The sequence below is a fragment of the Schistocerca nitens genome, chromosome 9 (genome assembly GCF_023898315.1).
Source record: "Schistocerca nitens isolate TAMUIC-IGC-003100 chromosome 9, iqSchNite1.1, whole genome shotgun sequence".
Taxonomy (NCBI): Eukaryota; Metazoa; Arthropoda; class Insecta; order Orthoptera; family Acrididae; genus Schistocerca; species Schistocerca nitens.
The window spans coordinates 247,235,486-247,258,523 of NC_064622.1; the positions used below are offsets into that span (position 1 = coordinate 247,235,486).

General features: G+C 41.9%; 1 protein-coding gene across 1 annotated transcript in view; it reads left to right on the forward strand.

Annotated features, from left to right (window-relative positions):
* Nucleotides 1-21,310, forward strand: part of LOC126204163 (histidine-rich protein PFHRP-II-like) — a 161,469-nt gene extending 140,159 nt beyond the window's left edge. The window contains exons 4-7 of the mRNA XM_049938570.1: nt 8,406-8,476; nt 14,853-15,035; nt 18,176-18,371; nt 20,928-21,310. Of these exons, the coding sequence (XP_049794527.1) occupies nt 8,406-8,476; nt 14,853-15,035; nt 18,176-18,371; nt 20,928-20,983 (506 nt within the window). The 3' untranslated portion in view covers nt 20,984-21,310. The remainder of the gene's footprint in view (nt 1-8,405; nt 8,477-14,852; nt 15,036-18,175; nt 18,372-20,927) is intronic.
* Nucleotides 21,311-23,038: the final 1,728 nt, after the last annotated feature.

Sequence of the window (23,038 nt, forward strand, 5' to 3'; positions counted from 1 at the left end):
AACAACATCACAGTGTCATAAACATAGTTTATGCAAAAATAAAATTCACCACAGAAACAGGAAACAACAAAATGTTAAATTTCCTTGACCTCACAGTACACAGACACAACAGCCAACACCTGTTCTCCATATTCAGGAAATTCACCATCACAATCACAACCATACGCAAATACTCTAATCATCCAATCACGTACAAACTAGCCGATTTCCACTACGTGTTTCTCATTCTGAAAAAAACTCAGCTCAATGTAGACAACTACAAAAATCACAAAATCATAACACAAATAAAGGGGGCACATAGCAGACTAAAACAAACAGCTCGTCACCAACACACAGACACACAAAATTAGACACACAGTACATAAACACACAGAACACAAGCCGTACATGGACAAAACACTAACAACAACAAGCAAATGGTTCTCTCTCACTTACAACAAAGCAGTCCACAGAATAGGTAACATGATCTAAAACACAAGAGCTAACAATTGACTGCAGAACAGATAAATCAATGCAGAGAAAACAAAGGTCAACCAGTACAAACACAGACAAACAAAACACACCTGGTATCTACTAGTTGACATGCCAGGACTGCTGATCAATTTATTGAGGGCAGACAAGTAGAATCTTCAATACCAGATATACAGAACACAGAGGAGCATTAAAACGTACATCAAAACAGATTTGAAAATTCTCAGATACAGTATCAGTCCTCCCACAAAAACTAATAATGGAGGAAAATTACAAAATACAAAAAGCTGTAGTCAAAAGAAACCAGATAATAAATGAATACACAGCTCTCTGCAACATAACTCTTCTCTCTGTCCTGAAAGAACTTTTGGACAACACCAACCAATAAACACACCCACCCACCCACCCACACTCACCCCCCCTCCACCCCCCACCCCCCACACACACACAGATGCAAAACTAAATAATTAAACAAGACCCACAAAGCCTCAGCTATGAACACAAAAAAGATAATAATAATTTAATAAATAAAACAATCCCATTCACCTATTCACTCACACACACATGCACAAATTGCAGATACACTCACAAAGAACACATTTAGCTTTTCCACTCTCAGACACTTTGTTTTTGTAGTTTGTAAACAGCGACATCGAAAGTTACGTAGCACAGTTTTTCACAGTGAAGATAATGGAGAAACCAGAAAAAATAAGCGAAACAAATAGCTAATATACACACACACACACACAAACACACAATGTTCCACATATGTCTAACCACAACATTCCCAGTTGTAAAATTAAGAAGTAAATAATTTTTCTATATTAAGTTCTAAATAATTGTAGATGACAAAGTATAAGGAAAATGAGAGTAACGCAAAACACAAAAAGATCAGGAAAACCACAGCGTGTGGTATGTATATACATACAAAAGTTTGTTCTCATATTTGGAAACACTTTCTTAAAAAATCAAATTGATATGTGTACAAGTAGCCAAGATCACTTCACCTGTTTAATACCTAGAAACCAAAAGCCCACTGACGATGCTGAGGCTTCAGCAATACATGTCTGGGTAAAGTGGACCCCTCCATAAACCAATTTACTTTCGAATTTAAAATTTCGGCTTTCTTTGTGCTGTCTTCTGTTTCGGCATCAGACGGGGCCATAGAGACAGAATAAAAGGTTCGGGAAAATTATTGTCAGCTGTACGCACGACCCTTGTTACCAATACACTAATGGTCATTCATTTTTATCTGTTAGTATTCCCGTAATCTTTTTGTAACGAGAGTGTAGTAGTCTCCGTTCGTCTCTGTTTCCACAACATTCTACAAATGGTAACATTGAACTAGGTTGGGTTCCTTGCCATCTTTGCTGATGTCATTACTTTACTTGGAATGTAGTTATTCAGACAGTGGTTTGTAACGTCTTTTAATTCCAGCCATAATTTCTGGGATTTGCAAGATCTGAACTGAATGGTCTCAGTTCATTTTTTAAATGAGTAGATAAAGTATGTCTATCAACTGCACCAGTCTTAAATACTCTTGTAGCTATCTTGACGACGTTTTTCGTTGGTTACCATCGTCCCTGTGATAGCAGCACAGTCGCTAATCCCACTCTAAGTGTGAAATTTTCTTGGTGATGATGTCAGTTAGTAACTAGGAGGACTACACTACTTCTTTCGCATATCCATTGTTGGACCAGTTGTTCGAGGTAGTCAGACAAAGTTTTGAGTATTACTTCGCAAGATAGTTGGCTCTTACCGATAATATAGCATGCGTAGTGTTCTAGGGTGGGTAGGTGTCACCATCTACTATTACCATCTAGTCGATGTATTTCCATGTTCTCGAGTTTAGGCCATCTTCGAATGATTTTACAACTAATGTGTCTGGATCTAGTGGTCCCTAGAAACTCCAGAATATAATTCTAAATCCACCAAAACTAGGTGCTCATTTCCACATTAGCTCGCAACTGCATTCATTTTGGACCTCACTGGACTTAATTCTTCTGCTAGTCATTATAAACACACCTCCTGCTGATGAGTCTGACCTATCTTTCCAATATGCTTTCCACGTATTGTCCATAATTTCCTTACACACTACTTTTGGTTCAACCAGTGATAAACAGATATGGTATAAAGATGTGTAAATGTTATATGAGAAAAGATAGAGAGAGAAATAGATTTCAATAAACTCACTAAATAATTTATAATTTTTAAAGCATTCATCCCGTGATAGAAAACGAGCACTCAGTTTGTATGCACATCGATAGAACTACTTACATATCCAATAACTTCATTAATCAAGCTTTGAGAGACATTTTAGTTGGAAAAATGATTAAAAGCAGCTTATTTTTTGAATGAAGACACATATACTAACAGTACGCAGTACATGTTGGAAGCGATTAGATATTAAGATTCATTATTTTTTGTCCATTGAAGATAAGCGAATTCTAATAACAGAAATGCAAGGAGGAAACAAAATCCTATGAAAATGATGTAGTAATCATAATTGTATCATAAACAGTAAAGATACCATGAAAATCAACGATCTTCACCTTTACCAGCAGAAATTGTAAATATTTAAACTTTGATTAGAGGGCCAACTATAGCCCCCAAAATTATTGTTATATGCATTCGTAGTGTGGAATTTTAGCACACAGCTAATGGCACAAACAGAATTTTAATCAAACTTATGGATCATAAGTCGTGTAAAGGACTGTTGATGACATGAGGCTCTTACGTGATGCCAATGTGTGTGCACTATTCGTGTGTAGGGACGCCGAGAGTTGGAGATGGGCGGCAGTTTTCTGGAAGCCGTGACAGGGTCTATAAGATCAGTGGCCATGATCCTCTGGGTCACAGAGAATGAGAAGGCGGCACACTTTGGGAGGATTGAACGAAGCAGCGTCTGCATGGGTATGGCCGACGGTACAGCCGCGGCGCGGAGTGGCCGCGCTGTTAGAGGCGCCATATCACGGATTGCGCTGTCCCACCTGCCGGAGACTAGAGTCCTCCCTCGGTCTTGGGTGTGTGTGTTGTTCTTAGCATAAGTTAGTTCAGCTTAGTTTAAGTAGTGAGCAAGTCCAGGAACCGATGTCCTCAGCAGTTTGGTCCCTTAGGAATTCACACACATTTGAACATTTTTTTTTTGCCGGTACACCCACTTTCGTTGGGCGTTTGAAATATTTCACATTCCTTGGACTCTAATTTGAAAAGAGTTTGACTTAGTCTCAGACAGAATTGTAGGGCCTTTATTTAAATTCCTTAACTAATTGGCATTTAGGAAAGTGAATGTTTGAGTCGATTAGGCAGTTTATTGGTTACGATAGTTGAGAAATTTTATAGCTGTGAACACGGTCGGGCATTTCCAGCTAATTTATTAATATATTTAACTTACGTAGTGAGCTGCTCTGCATTGTATTGCAGGCTCGAGCTCTTTTATCAGTTCGTCATAACAACTTGTATTGATCACTAATCAACAGTCGTTTCCAGTTAGACACAACGCTTGAACAAACATGTGAAGCTTTAACTGCTGAGCTACTTAAAATCGAATCGAAATATCAAAAAATTTCTGAATATGTATAAACATAAATTTGTGAGCATTTTCAGACATTTTTTGATATTTCGATTTTAAGTAGCTCAGCAGTTAAATCTTCACGTGTTTGTTCAAGCGTTGTGTCTAATTTTTGAAGCTGTTGCTTTGTTCGCACATGATTTTGTTCCATTTGTTACTGTGTTTGTTTATGATTTTGTATTAGTTGCAATAACAATGTATTAGTGACCGAAACATTATCCTTTGTGGTTTTTGGCAGTGCATTTGCATCGGCAATATTCGTATTTTGAAAAGAAGAGAATGAGTCTTCACTTAATGGAGAAAAGTGCAATGACGAAAAACTTGAATCTACTGTATTTGCAGATTTGGTTCCGTTATTTCGCATTCATGAGGCGAACTGCTTCCGACCGATCAATCGAAAATAGTTCCCTGTTCACTGATTGTTTCTTAATCTGCTTTGCAGCCTAGTGTTACGCTTTTCAGACGCCATAATTATCACAGTATTTCACACGATAACAAGAAAAAACAAATTTAAAAAGTAAAAATAGGAAGACACAGTAAACTAGCCCTGAAAATAATCAATATGTAATGAGTTGCCAAAGCGACTGCGAGATACTCAGTGCAAATCCATATTCATGCCACAACTGCTTTGCTCTTTACAATATAATACAACCATAAGAAACTACAACTACAAAGGAAATTCCATATACAATTACATGCTAGCAGTAAACAATAACTAATTTCTAATCATCTACTAATTATTCAAACTACTTGAAAATCAGAAGATTCCAGTGAAGTATTCTCGGGTAAGGTTCGACAGGTGAAACTTCTGTGTTTTTACTTAAACTTCTGAATGGAACTGAACCTAATGAGTGACACCTCTAGTCTTTAACACGAGATGAAATTGCTGAGTGCAACTGAATCTTCTTAAACTGCTGAGTGAAACTGAACGTACAGTCTCATTGCTATTTTTTTTATCATTTCACTGACCTACAGAATATTCCCTGACAAATACAATTCAAACTTATCCTATTCATTTATGACCCACAATATACAAACGCATCGCAATCTGACATCAAATAATTAGCAAAAAAGAATGACCCTGAATTAAGAAGAGATCCTAACAATAACCCATACATTTCAGAAGTCACTTACCACACAGAAAATCTTCATGACACGAACTACAGCAAATACAGCAAGCAGCAACTACAGCCAGCTAAATAAAAATATTCTAACTACTGTAGGTTCTAACTATTAATAGGCATTTGGTTAGCAAAGGAAAGATTTTGTTGCCGAGCAAACAATGTAATCATGTGACATCCAGTTCCAAAATAATATAATCGTCAATAATTCCATTATTCAAGCGTTAGCAAATACGTCATCATTTTGCAATCCATGTCCAACCAATGCTAAATCTCCATGACGGACACACGTCCAGACCGTCTGCTAGCATTAACACTGCTAACCACCATCATTGCTAACTATTAACTTCTAACTGCGAGTCCGACCAGCCACAGAGTCTTATACAGAGGGCGCCCAGCTCTGTCAGCGATATTCATGCAGTCTATAGCGCTGCCAACATAGAAACACATAACCCGGCTACTTACAACCCTTAATGTTGCCGCCCTTGCTTTTAATTTCATCGAAGGTTGTTTCGACTTTTCTATTTGCTGAGTCAGTCCTTCCGACGATCATTTCTTTTTGGTAGCTTCATATTTTTTCTGCAGCCATTTCTCCTTGGCTTCCTTGAATTGGATATCTATTTCATTTCTTACTGGGTTACATTGTTGCATTCTAATCTCTCCCTCAACGTTTCTATCCTTCTTCCTATCGCTAATAAATTGAAGTATGTCTTCTGTTTCCCATGGTTTCTTCGCAGTTATCTTCATTCTATGTTTGTCGAACTTACGTGAGTATCTTTTTGTAGAGATATCGATTTCTCTTCTGTGGTATTCGTTGTCAGTTTACAATCTTAGAGACCTTCAAAGGCATTTCATCAATTGTTAGTACTTCTGTATACCATTACTTTCCAAATTCATTCTCCTCATTCTTCATTATTATTAAAAAGAGATCTGAGTCTATATCTGCTCCTGGATACGTGTTAGAATCCTAGCTTTTTCCAAGTATACCTCCTCCTCTTGTGTTTTTGAGCTGTGTATTCGCTATTACTAGATGAAATTTATTGCAGTACTCAGTTGTCTTTCTCCTCTCTCATTGTTAATACCGAACCCATGTTGTCCCACAACTCCATCGTCTAGTCCTTCCCCTACTACTCTGTTCCTGTCTCCCATGATTATTAGATTATCACTTCCTTTTGTATACTGAATTCCTCTTTCAATATACGCAAATACATTCTTCATGTCATCATCACCTGCCTGTGACCTAAACTATCGTTGTTGGCCTTGGTTTGCTATCGATTCTGACGAGGGCAACTCTGTCACTGAACTGTTCACAATAAGTCACCATCTGACCTACCTTACATGTTTAGGCTTTTGAAGGATGCTTTTCTATCCTTCATACTTTAATAAGTTTAGTATGGAGACCGTAGGTATTAATACATTTGGTCGCTTTTTGTCTGGTGGTTGTTTTCATAATTTTAGGCCTTTATAAATAGTTCTATACGTTTTATTACGCAAGCCTTAACTGCCCGTAAACATCATGAACTTATATTCTACATCATGTAGACATTGGGCTACATAGTACTAAATGGTGGCACATATAGTTACTGTGTGTCTTTGTTCTTTTTGATAAGTTTACTAACTGCATATTGGAATATGATTGATAGCCGCTATCTGTTGTGCAGGAGAATAATTTATGTAACTAACACTTAGAACATAAGATCACGAAAGCATTCTTACTACAGGTTGATTCAAGCAATACTCTGTATGTATATAATACATATGTGTTAAGAGTGCATACTACATTCCATACGCTTCTGTCCCATAAAACGAAAGGTTTCCCTCCTCTTATTACATTCAGCTTTGGACCTGTAGTGGTCTACAGTACACATTATGTGAGGATATTATTTTCCACTTATAGTGCTATACCCATATTTAATGTTGCACAACGCTTTCCTTAACGTAAGGAGTGTAGCTTTTTCTCTTTTTGTATGTACAAAACATTATTATCTTTTTATGGTGTACTGAAAAACGTAGGAAAAACATACATGTAGCATGAGATGTACATCGTACTGCGATTAGTGATGGTTTCTTTCCTTCCAGGTGTTCTTGCTTTGGTGTGTGCTGCACCTACACATCGAACATAGTGGTTTCTAGACCTATACTTGAGACCAGTGCTTGAGTATGTGCTATTGTTTTCATACTGATATTTAGTTTATATTACTACCTTGTTCCTCTTTGTACTGTACTGTTGGTATTGTATAGCATATATTGTCTAAGGAGATTAAGATTAAAATTATAAAATCTTTTCGTGTTCCCTTTCTAGAAATATATTTATAATTTTTAATACGAACTACCTTACTCCCTACACCTGTTTGTCTTCCTTAACATACATTAAATAATTATGGATATGCAGCACTCTCTTTTATGGTTAAGAAAGAACTGTTAAGTATTTTACAAAATTAAAACTTTTCTTTTTTTTTAAAAAAATTGCCCCGATTTAGATAATTCTCTGTACAATTACATTGTAAACATGCATGTGGTTATGCTTTAAACGAAACGCTGTGAATCAGTTTTGTTACTACTATGGTGCCACCTGGTGGCTGATTCTGATATCTGCCATGATCACTAACCAATCAGTCTGTATCCGGCTTTTAAGAGAGCATGAGCATGTACTTTTGGTGGAGTGTGTATTATAATTTATGTAATGATCGTTTTACTTTTGACCTGCCGATATATGTTCATGGAATGTCTGTTGATTATGTGACACAGATTAATGTACCCATGTACCAGATTCTTTGAAGTGTAGTGCATAAGGTACATTATGAGTCCACTGACATTAAAATATTATGCAGGTATCTCTCGTCCAGTTTCAACTTTGGTCAAGTCGTTCATGGTGGAACACCCTCCATTTCCGTTGTAATAACGGTCAGAGGCGCCCTCAATATTTCGTATGCCTGGCATTCCACCAGACGTTGCGACACGAATCATTCTAGCGTGTATACACAAGTGCCAGAAGTCAGTTAATTCGTACGTCAAGTCATAACTGAGTCGGGGGCACGGTTTGATTGTGTCACCTGCTCGCCCAGAGCTCGCGAGCTTTCGCCGCTGCTGTTGACAACTCTGCTAGTCGCCCGCAAGAAACGGCAGCGCGCCGACACTGCATAGCAGGTACCGACTGCGGCGGAAAAAGGGAGGCGGACGCTTTTTACGAGGACTTACGCAGACTGTGCCACGGTCCTATCTATAAATGGTCCCGAATTCAGAACACCAGCACCAGTTCGCTCATAGCAGCCGACGGAGTACCTCACTGGGGACAAATATGATTCATGGACAGGTGAGCTCCATTGACATCAATGCAACAGCTGTTATATTTCACACTCGTCCTCGTGAACACCTCATGTTCCTAACGCTAGGAGAACGCCCCGGAGTTATTTCCCTCAAACAATAACATGTTGCTGTTGGTAATAGCTACTCCGTTTTCTTCCACTTGACAGTTCTTTACATCACAGTTGTTTTATCTGTCTTTGATTTAGCGTTGCTACACAACTACATGTAGTTTCAGAACGCTATTGACACCTTTGCCATAATACGTCCGCGTTAAACTAGCAGTTCTACTTGAAGTTATGGTAATGAAAGAAAAGGATTAAATAAAATCGAATCATCATATGCTACAAACAGGTGATAGCGGATCTTAGGCCTCTCTTCGGATATACATGTTCCTAATTTAGATATTTGCCTGATATAGAGAGGAGTAACAATATTTGTCTACAACGCATACATCATCCAAAATGTATATCACTCTCGCCATAGGATATTCCTACAGAAATGTAAATTACAGAAATTACATTGGAAATGGAAATGCCGCGTGGTGACTAGGGCCCCCAGTCGAGTTGACCGTTCGCCTGGTGCAAATCTTTCGAGTTGACGCCACTCCGGCGACGTGCGTGTCGATGGGGATGAAATAATGATGATAGGAACAACAAATCACCCAATCCCTGAGCGGAGACACTCTCCGACCCAGCCGGGAATCGAACCCGGGCCGTTAGGTATGACATTCCGTCGCGCTGACCACTCAGTTACCAGGGGCGGATAGAAATTACATTGATCCACCCGAACATTATCACCACCGACCTACTATCGATATAAACCCGTCCAGGCAATAGCAGCGTGACCTGGCGAGGAATGACTGCTAGTCAGACACACGCACGATGCATGTAGTGTCATCGAGCATGCTGTCCGTTTGTAGAATGGGGAAAGCGTGCGATGTATCTGAGTTTGACGACGGCAGATTGTGAGAGCCCGGAGGCTCGGCACGAGCATTCCTTTAATTGCATGGCTTGTCGTTTGCTCGAAGAGTGCTGTGGTGAGGGTCTTCAACTTGTCCAGACGTCGTGAAGTTGGGCAGTCATCCCTCATTACACACTTCGAACGTCGGAGGCTGGACAGACTGGAAAACAGGACAGGCGACAAACTGTGGCGGAACTGACATCAGACATTAATGCTCGGCGGCGTACAGGTGTGTCTGAATACACAGAGCACCAAACATTCCTGACGATGCGTTTTTGCAGCCGACGACCCACGCATCTACCAATGTTAACACTATGACTGAAATAGGTACATGCCACCGACACTGAACGTTGGCACAGTGGCAGAGCGTTGCATGGTCTGATGAATACCGAATACCTTCTTCATCATGCCGATTGGAGTGTGCGAATCCGCCGCCTTCCAGGGGATTAGGTTCAAATGGCTCTGAGCACTATGGGACTCAACTACTGAGGTCATAAGTCCCCTAGAACTTAGAACTACTTAAACCTAACTAACCTAAGGACAACACACACATCCATGCCCGAGGCAGGATTCGAACCTGCGACCGTAGCGGTCGCGCGGTTCCAGACTGTAGCGCCAGAACCGCTCGGCCACCAGCGGCCGGCAGGGGATTAGGTCCTTGAAACTGAGATGGTGGGACGGTGACAAGCTGGCGGCGGCTCCCTTGTGCTGTGAGGAACATTTACGTGGGCATTCATGGGTCCAGTGGAGCTCGTGCAAAGCACCATGACGGCCAAGGAGTATCGTTCACTGGTTGCAGACCACGTACTCCACTTCATGACATCATGTTTTACGACTGCAGTGGCATTTTTCAGCAACATAAAGTGCCATGTGACAAGGCCAGGAGCGCGATAGAGTGGTTCGAGGAACACAGTGGCGAGTTCCAGTTGCCGCGCTGGTCCCCCAACCCGACTGAACACATCTGGGTTGTGACTGAACGTGGCGTCAGAGCTGAATTTACGGGAATTAGGCAACTTGTGCAGATGTGAAGCCAACTCGCTCGTCCGACCCACCAAGGCCTCGTTACTTCCATGCCACGAAGTGTCGCTGTTGTTATCCGTGCCAAAGACGGACATACCAGCTATTAGGCAGGCTGTCATAATGTTCTGGTTGATCAGTTACACATCCGTATATACCCCACGTATTCTTGTATTTTCTTTAAATCTGGAGGTATCAGGTCTTACAAGCAGAGTCTTAAAGCAGAGAACGTCCTAAATCACAATAATCGTCCAGTGATATTATCGTCCAGTGATATTATCGTCCAGTGATATTATCGTCCAGTGATATCCTGACTGCGCTCAGGTTACGCAGAAGGTGTAACAGGCAGTAGGAGCCACTTTAGTAGACTTGTAGTACCAAGCGCTTTCTTTTACTCTTTTGGCTCCCATGAAATTCTGTGTCTATATTGTTACATGACTTAGGTGTCTTCTTAGTGAATCTATGATGTGCACTGTATAACGACCTATTCGATGAGTTTATTTCTTGAAACGCTGTTTAAAAAAAGAATGTCGGCAACTAATACTTCAGCGACGTTTCTTTCAAAAGGAATGGTAATTTTACTTATAATTTTATGTGGTGAAGACGAAACAACGTTAAAAGTGAGTTATCACTATAACGTTTGGCAGCCGCAATCAGTGTGCGTTGTTTGCTTGATCACTCGTAGTGAAATTTTATCTTTCGTATTTAAGTATTTTTTCCCTTTCATCGTCGATCAGTAGGTATAAAAAGCAATATATGTGAAATGAGATTCTTTTGGTTTTCGACTGCTCATTTCCACGGCAACGCATTTCTTTGTGTTATGTCTAACTGCCATATTTGGTTGCCACCGCGTTGTGGAATATACCAAATGGGCAGATGATGTGATCATTGTCTTCAAGGTAAAGAAGTTTATTTGATGTGTTCGTTTGTCTTTTCATACGACAGCACGACCGTACTGTTTCACACTGACACTGAGAAATAAAATTTGTGATTGTTACATTTGTGCTTTTCTTTTCTTTAGATTGCTCCTGTTTGATCAGTATTAATCAGCTTACGTAGCTATGTGCTTTGCAGGAAAGTTGACCATCTGTGTCATCTGATTCGTGTAATGGAAACTTAACATATGACTTCTTGAATTTTTGTGTCGGTAGACTTACAGCGAACTTCATCTGCTACTACTCACTGTGATGCTTGTTTCATGATTAGCGTTCAGCGGTAATGAATCAGGGTCTTCATTATGAGTTTTATTGCTGCTAAGCGAGACTTCAACCTTGGCTTAATATTTGTCGTCGGAACTATTCGCGCAATGATTGTTCTTGATTAATCTTCGGCTTACTCTTCATCACTAGCCTACTAAACTGTGATCTGAGTCGATGTCCTCTCCTGGATACGCCTTATAATCCAGTATCTGAGTTCGGAATCTCTGTCTGACCGTGATTTAATCTAACATTTTTCCCGGATCTCCCAGCCGTTTCGAAGTATACCTCCTCCTCATGTGATTCTTGAGCAGGGTGTTCGCTATTTCTAGGTGAAAATTACTGCAGAATTCAATTAATCTTTCTCCTCTCTCATTCCTAGTACCAGGTTCATAGTAGCCCTAACCCTTTCTTCTGCTGCATCCTCTATAACTGCATTCCAGTTCTCCATGACTATTAGATTTTCGTCTCCCTTTACGTGTTGAATTCCCAGTTCAGTTTCGTCATATATTTTCTCTATCTCTTCATCCTCAGCTTGCGGTGGCTGCATGTATACCTGGATTATTGTTGTCAGTGTCGGTTTGCTATCGATTCTGATCAGCACAACCCTATCACTGAGCTGTTCACAATTGTTCACTCTCTGCTCTACTTCCTACTCATAAAGAATCCTTCTCCCGTTTTGCTTCTGTTGATGTTCCTCTTATCTCATCTGACCAGAAATGCTTGTCTTCTTTCTACACTCCTGGAAATGGAAAAAAGAACACATTGACACCGGTGTGTCAGACCCACCATACTTGCTCCGGACACTGCGAGAGGGCTGTACAAGCAATGATCACACGCACGGCACAGCGGACACACCAGGAACCGCGGTGTTGGCCGTCGAATGGCGCTAGCTGCGCAGCATTTGTGCACCGCCGCCGTCAGTGTCAGCCAGTTTGCCGTGGCATACGGAGCTCCATCGCAGTCTTTAACACTGGTAGCATGCCGCGACAGCGTGGACGTGAACCGTATGTGCAGTTGACGGACTTTGAGCGAGGGCGTATAGTGGGCATGCGGGAGGCCGGGTGGACGTACCGCCGAATTGCTCAACACGTGGGGCGTGAGGTCTCCACAGTACATCGATGTTGTCGCCAGTGGTCGGCGGAAGGTGCACGTGCCCGTCGACCTGGGACCGGACCTTAGCGACGCACGGATGCACGCCAAGACCGTAGGATCCTACGCAGTGCCGTAGGGGACCGCACCGCCACTTCCCAGCAAATTAGGGACACTGTTGCTCCTGGGGTATCGGCGAGGACCATTCGCAACCGTCTCCATGAAGCTGGGCTACGGTCCCGCACACCGTTAGGCCGTCTTCCGCTCACGCCCCAACATCGTGCAGCCCGCCTCCAGTGGTGTCGCGACAGGCGTGAATGGAGGGACGAATGGAGACGTGTCGTCTTCAGCGATGAGAGTCGCTTCTGCCTTCGTGCCAATGATGGTCGTATGCGTGTTTGGCGCCGTGCAGGTGAGCGCCACAATCAGGACTGCATACGACCGAGGCACACAGGGCCAACACCCGGCATCATGGTGTGGGGAGCGATCTCCTACACTGGCCGTACACCACTGGTGATCGTCGAGGGGACACTGAATAGTGCACGGTACATCCAAACCGTCATCGAACCCATCGTTCTACCATTCCTAGACCGGCAAGGGAACTTGCTGTTCCAACAGGACAATGCACGTCCGCATGTATCCCGTGCCACCCGACGTGCTCTAGAAGGTGTAAGTCAACTACCCTGGCCAGCAAGATCTCCGGATCTGTCCTCCATTGAGCATGTTTGGGACTGGACGAAGCGTCGTCTCACGCGGTCTGCACGTCCAGCACGAACGCTGGTCCAACTGAGGCGCCAGGTGGAAATGGCATGGCAAGCCGTTCCACAGGACTACATCCAGCATCTCTACGATCGTCTCCATGGGAGAATAGCAGCCTGCATTGCTGCGAAAGGTGGATATACACTGTACTAGTGCCGACATTGTGCATGCTCTGTTGCCTGTGTCTATGTGCCTGTGGTTCTGTCAGTGTGATCATGTGATGTATCTGACCCCAGGACTGTGTCAATAAAGTTTCCCCTTCCTGGGACAATGAATTCACGGTGTTCTTATTTCAATTTCCAGGAGTGTATGTCACTTTCGTGAGCCCTACTATATCTATATTGAGACTTAGCATTTCCCTTTTCAGATTTTCTAGTTTCCCTGCCAAGTCCAGATTTCTCACATTCCACGCCCGTACTCGTAGAACGTTATAGTTTCGATGATTATTCGATCTTCTTCTCGCGTTCACCTCTCCATTGGTTCACCTCTCCTTGGCAGTCCCGTCCCGGAGATCCGAATGGGGGACTAGTCCGGAATCTTTTTCCAATGGAGAGATCATGAAGACACTTATGCAAGTACAGGCGACGCGTGCAGTGAATACCCATAACGTGTCTGTAATGATATGGTTTTCCTTGCCATTAATGGGCTACGTGTGGGGGAATGTGAAGAGCATAGTTTACGAGATTCCAGTCGATACTCGCACGGACCTGGTTAGGATTACCGCAGCCGCAGAAGTAGTAAAAACTACTGGTTTCTTGAGCATGTAAGACAGTCATTTTGCGTCTCTGTACACTCGGTCTTGATCGTAATAGTCGAAATTTGGAACTATACCTGCAAGAGAAGGTTTTTCCTTTAATACGTGGTGGACTGTACACTGAGAGAGCGGACTGACATTATTGTGACAAAAGCGTATTTGTTTCGTCTGAGGGTTGTTGCATTACTCTGTGTTGTGTGTTGTACCTTTTGGTTAATGCACATTAAAAACTTCTTCACTGCTGTGAAAGTACGTCCACAGACACAAGGGTGGTGGTGCTAACAAACCGAATAAATCAAAATTAAATTATTACTCTGTAACGAGATGCCTGAGACCGTAGATAGCTTAAGCAAAAATACTGAGAAGCTATCCGCGAACAACGTGTGAAAGCTTGTCGATGGATTTCTGATTTACCCTGTATAAGTATCTGAATTTTAGCAATTATATACTAACTCTAACCGTACAACATATTTAACATTACTTGCACATGCTGCTGTCGTGCTCGAAATGATTTACAGACGTCGTATTTTCATTCTTAAATTCGCTAATGTAAGTCGCTTTGCTGCTGCCTACAAAACACCATAACACGGTTTATGTTCCTGCAGATGGTGTCGGCTCTGCTGTTGGCGGTGATGGCCTCCACGTGTCACCAGGCGATCTGCGGCCACGCCCACTCATACGCCCACCAGACGGGTCCTGTGGTGGGTCCCGCCCACCCAGTTACTGTGGGGCACGCCGGTTACGGGGGACACGGGCACGGTTACGGAGGGCACAGTGTGGACTACGTGGTAAGGCCGGGGCCTAGCATCAACTCCTATCAGTGCTTGTGAATGGACCACTACTATCTCTAAGCAAGACATTCTATGATTGCCGTACGGGATCAGCCGAGCGGTCTGGGGCGCTGCAGTCATGGACTGTACAGCTGGTCCCGGCGGAGATTCGAGTCCTCCCTCGGGCATGGGTGTGTGTGTTTGTCCTCAGGGTAATTTAGGTTAAGTAGTGTGTAAGCTTAGGGACTGATGACCTTAGCAGTTAAGTCCCATAAGATTTCACACACATTTGAACATTTTTCTATGATTATTGTGGCCAATTTATTAATGCAAAATCCATATTATAAACCAATACTGAACTTCCGAAAATTACGAATTAATCTGTTGAAACTGGAAAATATTTCAATAACACAAATAACAACTGATTTTATTTACGAAAAACAGGAAATACTTGAGGTTACGCAACAATTTATTCAGCTCTGTTAGCGACAAACTTTGGAAATTTACTCTCACGACAACGAGAAAAAGTCATTTCACCATTACTATGAACCAAGATACGTTCACGTGATGGAGTTGCTTAAACCGGCAAAATAATCACAGCTGTTCACAATACGCCTTCGTTCCCTCCAGACGAAGTAAAGTTGTATAATCGCCCCTACGTCTCTCTCTCTCTCTCTCTCGACATCATCTGTCAATTGTTGTATAAATTTCATACAAACCTGTAGGTCAGTTATTCAGTATCAATAAAAGTAACAAGGGTACACATTTACCATTAGACCTTAAAAGCCGGCCGCGATGGTCTAGCGGTTCTAGGCGCTCAGTCAGGAACCGCGCGACTGCTACGGTCGCAGGTTCGAATCCTGCCTCGGGCATGGATGTGTGTGATGTCCTTAGGTTAGTTAGGTTTAAGTAGTTCTAAGTTGTAGGGGACTTATGACCACAGCTGTTGAGTCCCATAGTGCTCAGAGCCATTTGAACGATTTTTTTTAGACCTTAAGAAGGAATGCCGAAAATCACTTCCACAGTGCTGTGGGAGTATCATTTCCACTTTTTACTGTCTATGGCGCAAAAGTGAAGATTATCAAAGTGTAAATGAACTGATTTCTACTCGGTCTGGATTGCACAAAAAGTTTAATTATGTAATTTTAGAAAACATATCTCTTTGAGCAGTTAGCGTTTCGTGGAGTCGTAGCACCTGCTCCATCCAGCACCACCGTCCACCACAATGTGGTAGGTTTGAAGGTGGTCTAAATCAGACCGAAACCGGTAACCTCATATAAGAAAGAAGTTTCACTGCGGTTGTGGCTGTTCAGGTTCATTTTTAAGATTTATTGTGTGGTTATAGATTTCAACTACATTTACTAATCAGGAGACGAAAATAAGGTAGCAACCGGCAAGAACAATTCCATATTCTTGTTCAACTTTATGATTTTGCTCTTGTAATGATTTTATCTCATGTTGCTATTGCTGCCGCGCGGAGGGGCCGCGCGGTTTGTGGCGCCATGTCACAGGCTGCGCGGCCTCTCCCGCCGGAGGCTAGAGTCCTCCCGCGGGCATGGGTGTGTGTGTTGTCCACAGACACAAGGGTGGTGGTGCTAACAAACCGAATGAATCATAATTAAATTATTACTCTGTAACGAGCTGCCCGATACCGTACACTCAGTCCTGATCGTAATAGTCGACATTTTGAACAATACCCGCAAGAGAAAGTTCTTCCTTTAATACGAGCTGTACTGTACACTGAGAGAGCGGTCTGGATTGCACAAAAAGATTTATTATGTAATAATAGGGACCGATGACCTCAGCAGTTTGGTTCCTTAGGAATTCACACACATTTGAACATTTTGTTGCTATTGCTGTGTTCCAAATGTTGCTCAACATCTTATAAATTAATGTTGGCTTCTTGAAAACTTACGGCCACATGAAGTCTCCGTGCCGAATAGGGCCTCAAAGCCAGAAGCTTTTTTTCGTGGTTAGAACGTTTAACGTCTTAGCAATCCACGCAAAACTTACGGCTCATCCTCGTAAATTCTACCAATTTATCTCTCCCGTAATGTTTTAATTTTCCAGGGCGTTTCAAAGCAGTGTACACCCCAGTGAAAGATCAGTTCTGAAAACAACCCTGAGGTTTGGTTAATCCTACGAGGGCTACTTTTTTCAACCACCGTTCGGTCGCGAAATTGGGACCACAGTGAGAATCCGGTGGAGCTTTACGCAGATGTATTGCTCAGTCTCTAGTTTGCCCATGTAATTCATCCATGTCGCGTTTTTCAGTTCTGAGCACACAGTGAACGCTTAAAGATGTCTAGAACAACAGTGTCTCCCGCCAAGCGTGCAGTGCCTGCTGGGAGGTTTCGCCTGATTTCGTGCAGCTTATCTAACGTGTGATGTGTTTCCTTCTTCATGACAGTTCTCGGCCGCATACTGCAGGTGCAACGAAGCCGATCCTGCAGCGTTTTCAATGGGAAGTGTTTGATCACCCGCCACGCAGTCCGGACCTGGCTCCCTGTGATTGTCATTCCTTCGCTCACCCTAACCGCTGGTTATGAGTACAGCATTTTTGCACAGACAACGAGCTTCACACCGGCGTAGGGAATTGGCGAAAACAGCGGGAGGCTTCCTTCTCTGACGAGGGTACTAAAAAGTTGGTACACGCTAAGACAGATGTATAAGTCGGAGTGGTGGCTGTATAGTAGCTGGAAAGTACAGTTAAATGTTGGAAATAAAATTTTTGATATTCCCTGTGATTTCCATTTCGTGACTGTTCGGAGGCTGAAATAAAAAATAGCCCCCGTATCTTCCAAGAGTGGTAAGGCCAGCAATGTAAGCAGGATATTTTCTATGAGTTAGGGACAGGTGCTGACAAAATTCTAGCTCTAAGGACGATTGTGAGTCCAGCATGGATAGCTAAGTCGTTAAGTACAGTGCCAGCGAAAGACAAGGTCCAGCTTTCCGAGTCCCAGACCAGGGCGCAATTTTCATTTTCCAGGAACTTTCAAAACGGCGTACACTTCGCTGCAGAGATACATACTGTAGGAAAAACGATTTTCATGTCTAAATTGATTTGACACTATACTAACAGAGGGCTTTTATCAACAACCAACAAATAAATTTACGAAGTAGTTTAATGTGACTGACGTGACTGTATGCTTTCGCAGGCGTACCCGAAGTACGAGTTCGAGTACGGTGTGTCTGACGGTCACACAGGGGACCACCACTCCCAGAAGGAGCACCGCGACGGAGACGTTGTGACGGGCGAGTACTCGCTCAAGGAGGCGGACGGCAGCGTGCGCACCGTCAAGTACCACGCCGACAAGTCCGGCTTCCACCCCGTTGTGCATAACTCGCATCACGGTGAGTGTCTCCGATACTATTGTGGTCTTGAGTTCGAAGACTGGTTTGATGAAATTCTCCATGCTAGTCTATCCTGTGCAACTCTTTTCATCTCTGCATAACTACTGCAGTCGGCTTCCACTTAAACCCCTACAACCCGTAGCCAAGCCTTGTTATTGCTTTACAACTTTTACCCTCCATACTTACCTTCATCACCAAACATGATTCCTTGATGCGTTCGAATGTGTACTGTCAACTGATCCCCTGTTCTTGTGCCCTAAAGCTCTTCAATTCCCAATTCGATTCCTACCTCTTCGTTAGTTATTTTATCGACCCATCTAATCTTCAGCCTCCCTCTGTAGCACCACATTGCAGAAACTTCTATTTCCTCTTTGTCTGAACTGGTTGTAGTCCAATTTTCACATCCATACGAGGCTACACTCTTGATAAATTCCTTCAGAAAAGACTTCGTAACATTTATGCTAGATGTGAATAAATTTCCCTTTTTCACAATCGTTTTTCTTTAAACTATTAGTCTGCATTATGTATCCCCTCTATTTCGTCCATCATCCGTTATTGTGCTTCCCAAATAGCAGAATTCATGTACCACTTTTAGTGCTTCATTTCCCAATCTAGTTCCCACAGCATTACCGGAATTAATTTGTTTACATTCCCTTACCCTTCTTTTACTTTTGATTATATTCAGCCTCTTTTCACGACATTATCCATTCCGTTCAACTAATATTAAAAGTTGTTTCTAACCTCTGCTAATGTCACATTTTTATCTCTCCTCTCTGTACTTTTCCTTTCCAAATTTCTCCCCGGTTTCCTTTACTGCTTGTTCAATGAGCGTCTACAGATTGATAGACAACGGGGAAAATCTGTAACCCTGTCTGTTCCTTATCAACTTTATGGATGCAACGCAGGAGTAAGGGTGAAGAACAAGAATGTGCTGATGGTTGAGCAAGAATGTGCTGATGGTTGATCCTAGCTACGCACTAATACGAAGAGAAGATCGTAGTTAGGGATTCTCGAAAATAAATTCCTGTATATTCAGGAACAGTCTGGTGTTTTAGGGACGCTGATGGAGATGGAAATGTACTGCAATGCTTACTTTAAAGAGTGCAACACTTACAACCTTCCTTTTTTCTCATCTAGTTGTCTACAAGATCGTCAAAGCTGTAGTGAGATAAGAAAGGAAGCAAGTTTAGAGTTTCACGTTCCGTCGATGACGCACCGGCTGGGAAGTGAGTGATGTCAAAGAAAATGTTTCCCTTTCGACAGAACAATCTCTACCTTTATCTTAAGTAATTTAGAGAAGCCACGGAAGACGTAAATCTATGTGGACGAATGGGGATTTGAATCATCATTTTCTAGAATGCGTCTCTAGCGCCTTTCACCGAGCCTCGCTCTTATGTCGGCTAATTTATACCAGTCACATGTGAGTGGTTGACTGAATAGTTTCATCACTCGCGAAATTTCGTTACAAACCCTTGCTTAGTGTTACTCTTAAGCTATTTGTAAAAGGGACCTGACAATGATCATTGATTAAAGCCATAGTTGCTTTAAATATTGACGGTTATCGGTTGCTGCCGTTATGGGCCATCATCAGATACTGTCAGCTGGTTTACTGTATAATTCCTGATCTTCAAGTCAAGTATTTTTGTACTGAGGCAGCCATACACGGCGACGAAATTGTTTCAGAGAAAAAATTCTGAAACCATCTGAAGGTGGCCATAATGATCGAGCCAGTAGTCGCAACTATGACTGTCGTAAATAGTCAATTCTAACTTTCCAACAATTGTTGTGTCTCATTGTCGACGCTATGTCTACTCTCACAAAAAGAGTTGAATTTCTCGAAAAGTAATGTTATTTGAATTTCGTATCTGAATTTTTCTCTACAGTCAAATTAAAATGAAGCACTGGGAGGATTTATCATGCACAGAAACAGAAACTTAGCGAAAAGTTGCCTATGTAATCTTCCGACAAGACAGAGCTCCTGCGCATCGTATCATTTGTGTTATTTTCTTCATGTGAAACTCTGTCGTTGATGTACTAGCAGGGATGGCTTCAATGAAAACCAGAATCAATGAGCCTCACTCCTTTAGCTACTTGCCAGCTCAGTAAGTTACTGCATCATGATCAAGTCAACTATATTCCAAATTTGTAGAAGAGAAACAGAATGACATTTGGTATAGGTAATGAACTAAGTCATTAGTTCTATGTACGATCGGCAACAAATGGAAGCCAAATCGAACAGCAGTAAAGTTACGACGGTTTTTAGATTGCCTTATTTAGTACGTATTTGAAAAGTTGGTTGTTGAAGCTTGTGTCGGTAAATGATAACAAGTATGTATTTGAAAAGTTGATTATTCAAGTTTATATCGGTAGTGATACCAACGTCTTTGTCTGTGGTTTTACGGACGTGGGATATCTTAGCTACATTTCGTACTAAGCTCTACAGCGAAGCATACACTGAAAATGCCGAAGGGCTAATATTTTGAAGATGGTCCTATTAGATCTGTGACAGAAATCCTTTGCTTTGCAGCGCTAATACTTGTATTTACTCCTCCTCAGGTTACGGGGCTGCTGTGGGAGGTGCTGGACTAGGACGTGGGTATGGATACTACTGAAGGTGTCCCGCTGGGTTCCAGAGCATATCGACAGCATTCCTGTAATGGACGTATCGATGGATGTATTATGTTAACATCTTAATGTCAATAACTGTTCATTATTATTCCACTGAATACACTTTCTTGATTGTGGTATTGATATAATCTGATGATAACACAGTGACATTTCTATCACTGAAGGTATGAGCTATCTTATCATACCAAATGAATCACAATGGTGACATTATTCTTATTTTCTTCCTCGTGTGAATATAATCTGTGTTGCATGTTGATTTTATACATTTTTGTACTGTTTATGTAATATATCTAAAAATAATAAAAACAAATTCCTGCTCAAAAAAGAACAGCTTCATTTTATTTAGCTTACGAGATAAGGCTCCTCTGTTTTCTTTTTCAGTTATGAAATCCGAGGAAAATATCGAGGCAGATAAAAAATTGTTTTGGATAATCCAGTTTTAGAACAAGTGTCTCAGATATCGTATTTAGGTTATGCTTTAGGTTTTGATTTGCACCCTGTTATTGAAAATAACATACACAAATTTCAAGCTTTCTGTGGTACCATTAGCAGAACACTAGGCCATAAAGTACAAAAAGAAACTATCATGACATTCTGTATACTAATGGTGGTTTCCGTATCATCCTACGGAAGCTAGGTTAAAAAAAAAGTCAAGAAATGAAATTCAGAGAGCAGAGATGAGGTTGCTAAGAAAGAAGAAGGGTTGCACAAGAAGAGATTTGATTAGAAACGAAGGTATTAGACAGAATTAAATATTTTCAGCATGAACGAAAAAACTCAAAAATATCGAGAAGACTGTATACAACACCTTGTGAGAATTCCAGGTCACAGAATTCCTCAAAAGATCCTGAACGATGAGCTGACTCGGAAAAGAGGTATTAGAAGACCTAGAAAAACATCGGAATGATTTTGTTTGTGAGTTCAGAGCAGGCAACAGCCTAATCCTTGAAAGGAAGAAGATGATGATGATGATCGTGAAATCTGCACATAAATACTTGCTCATCAGAGATAAAATATTTGAGAGAATCGATGAAATCGTCAGGTTTTTGCCTTGATCATTTGACCGATATATTAAGGAATCAGATCGCCCCTGAAGAGCTAGTGCTGATTAATTAAGTTGCGCAATGGTATTTAAAGAAAGCGATATTTTATGGGTCTATGAGGACTGTATCTGTTGCGTGGGTATTACTTTACTTTCTACTTATCTAATGATATGGGCTTCATTAACTGTGAAAGGAATAACAAGGGGTAAAATATATTCATAATGTATTCCATAACTGGGAGTTTAGATATTGAAGGAATTAAACATCCATTATAAACAGTGCTGAATCCAGTATTACACAGCTGGCCAAACCACCATTTGTTGGCAAAGTTCTTTGGTGGATGGGTGTAGCAATTTAATTACGCCGATTTTCCGTCGTCATTATCCTGTCGCGAAGTTCAACAACAAGTATGCAGTAACTGCAAAGCCAAGAGGGTGATAGCTAAGGAAATAATATTGCTGGGGCAGAGCGACCGATCATTATTTCCATAAAGCCAACGAGTTGACCTGCCTATCCAGCCCCATCAAGCTGTTGGTGCAAAGTGTTCTTACCGGAGTCAGAGATCATGGTGCGTCGTGCCATAAAGGTGTCAGCTCGAAAGGGCACTCAGTCTCTCTTCAGTCTGGATTTCAAGTCTCCCCTCCTGTCTAGGGAGCTGTGTGTCCTCCATCATCTCCACACCCTAGGTCTGTTGTCTCTTGTCCCTGTCGATTCAGTCCTAGAAACTCAACCCCTCTTGACCTGTCGGCTGTTTTTATACTTACTTACTTTTAAGGTCTTCTCCACTCTCCTGTAGTTGCCCCGTATTCCCACTCGCCAGCTTTCACGATCAGGGCAGTCTTCATCTTCCTCTGACAGACCTCTCTTTCTCACCATTCCAATTACACCTACATATTCCATCGCTTCCCATAGTCCGTTGATGGGTACAGAATCATATGGTCCAGCTGCGCAGAATATTTAGCATTTTAATTGCTCCTCTTGTGTGTTGGGTCATGG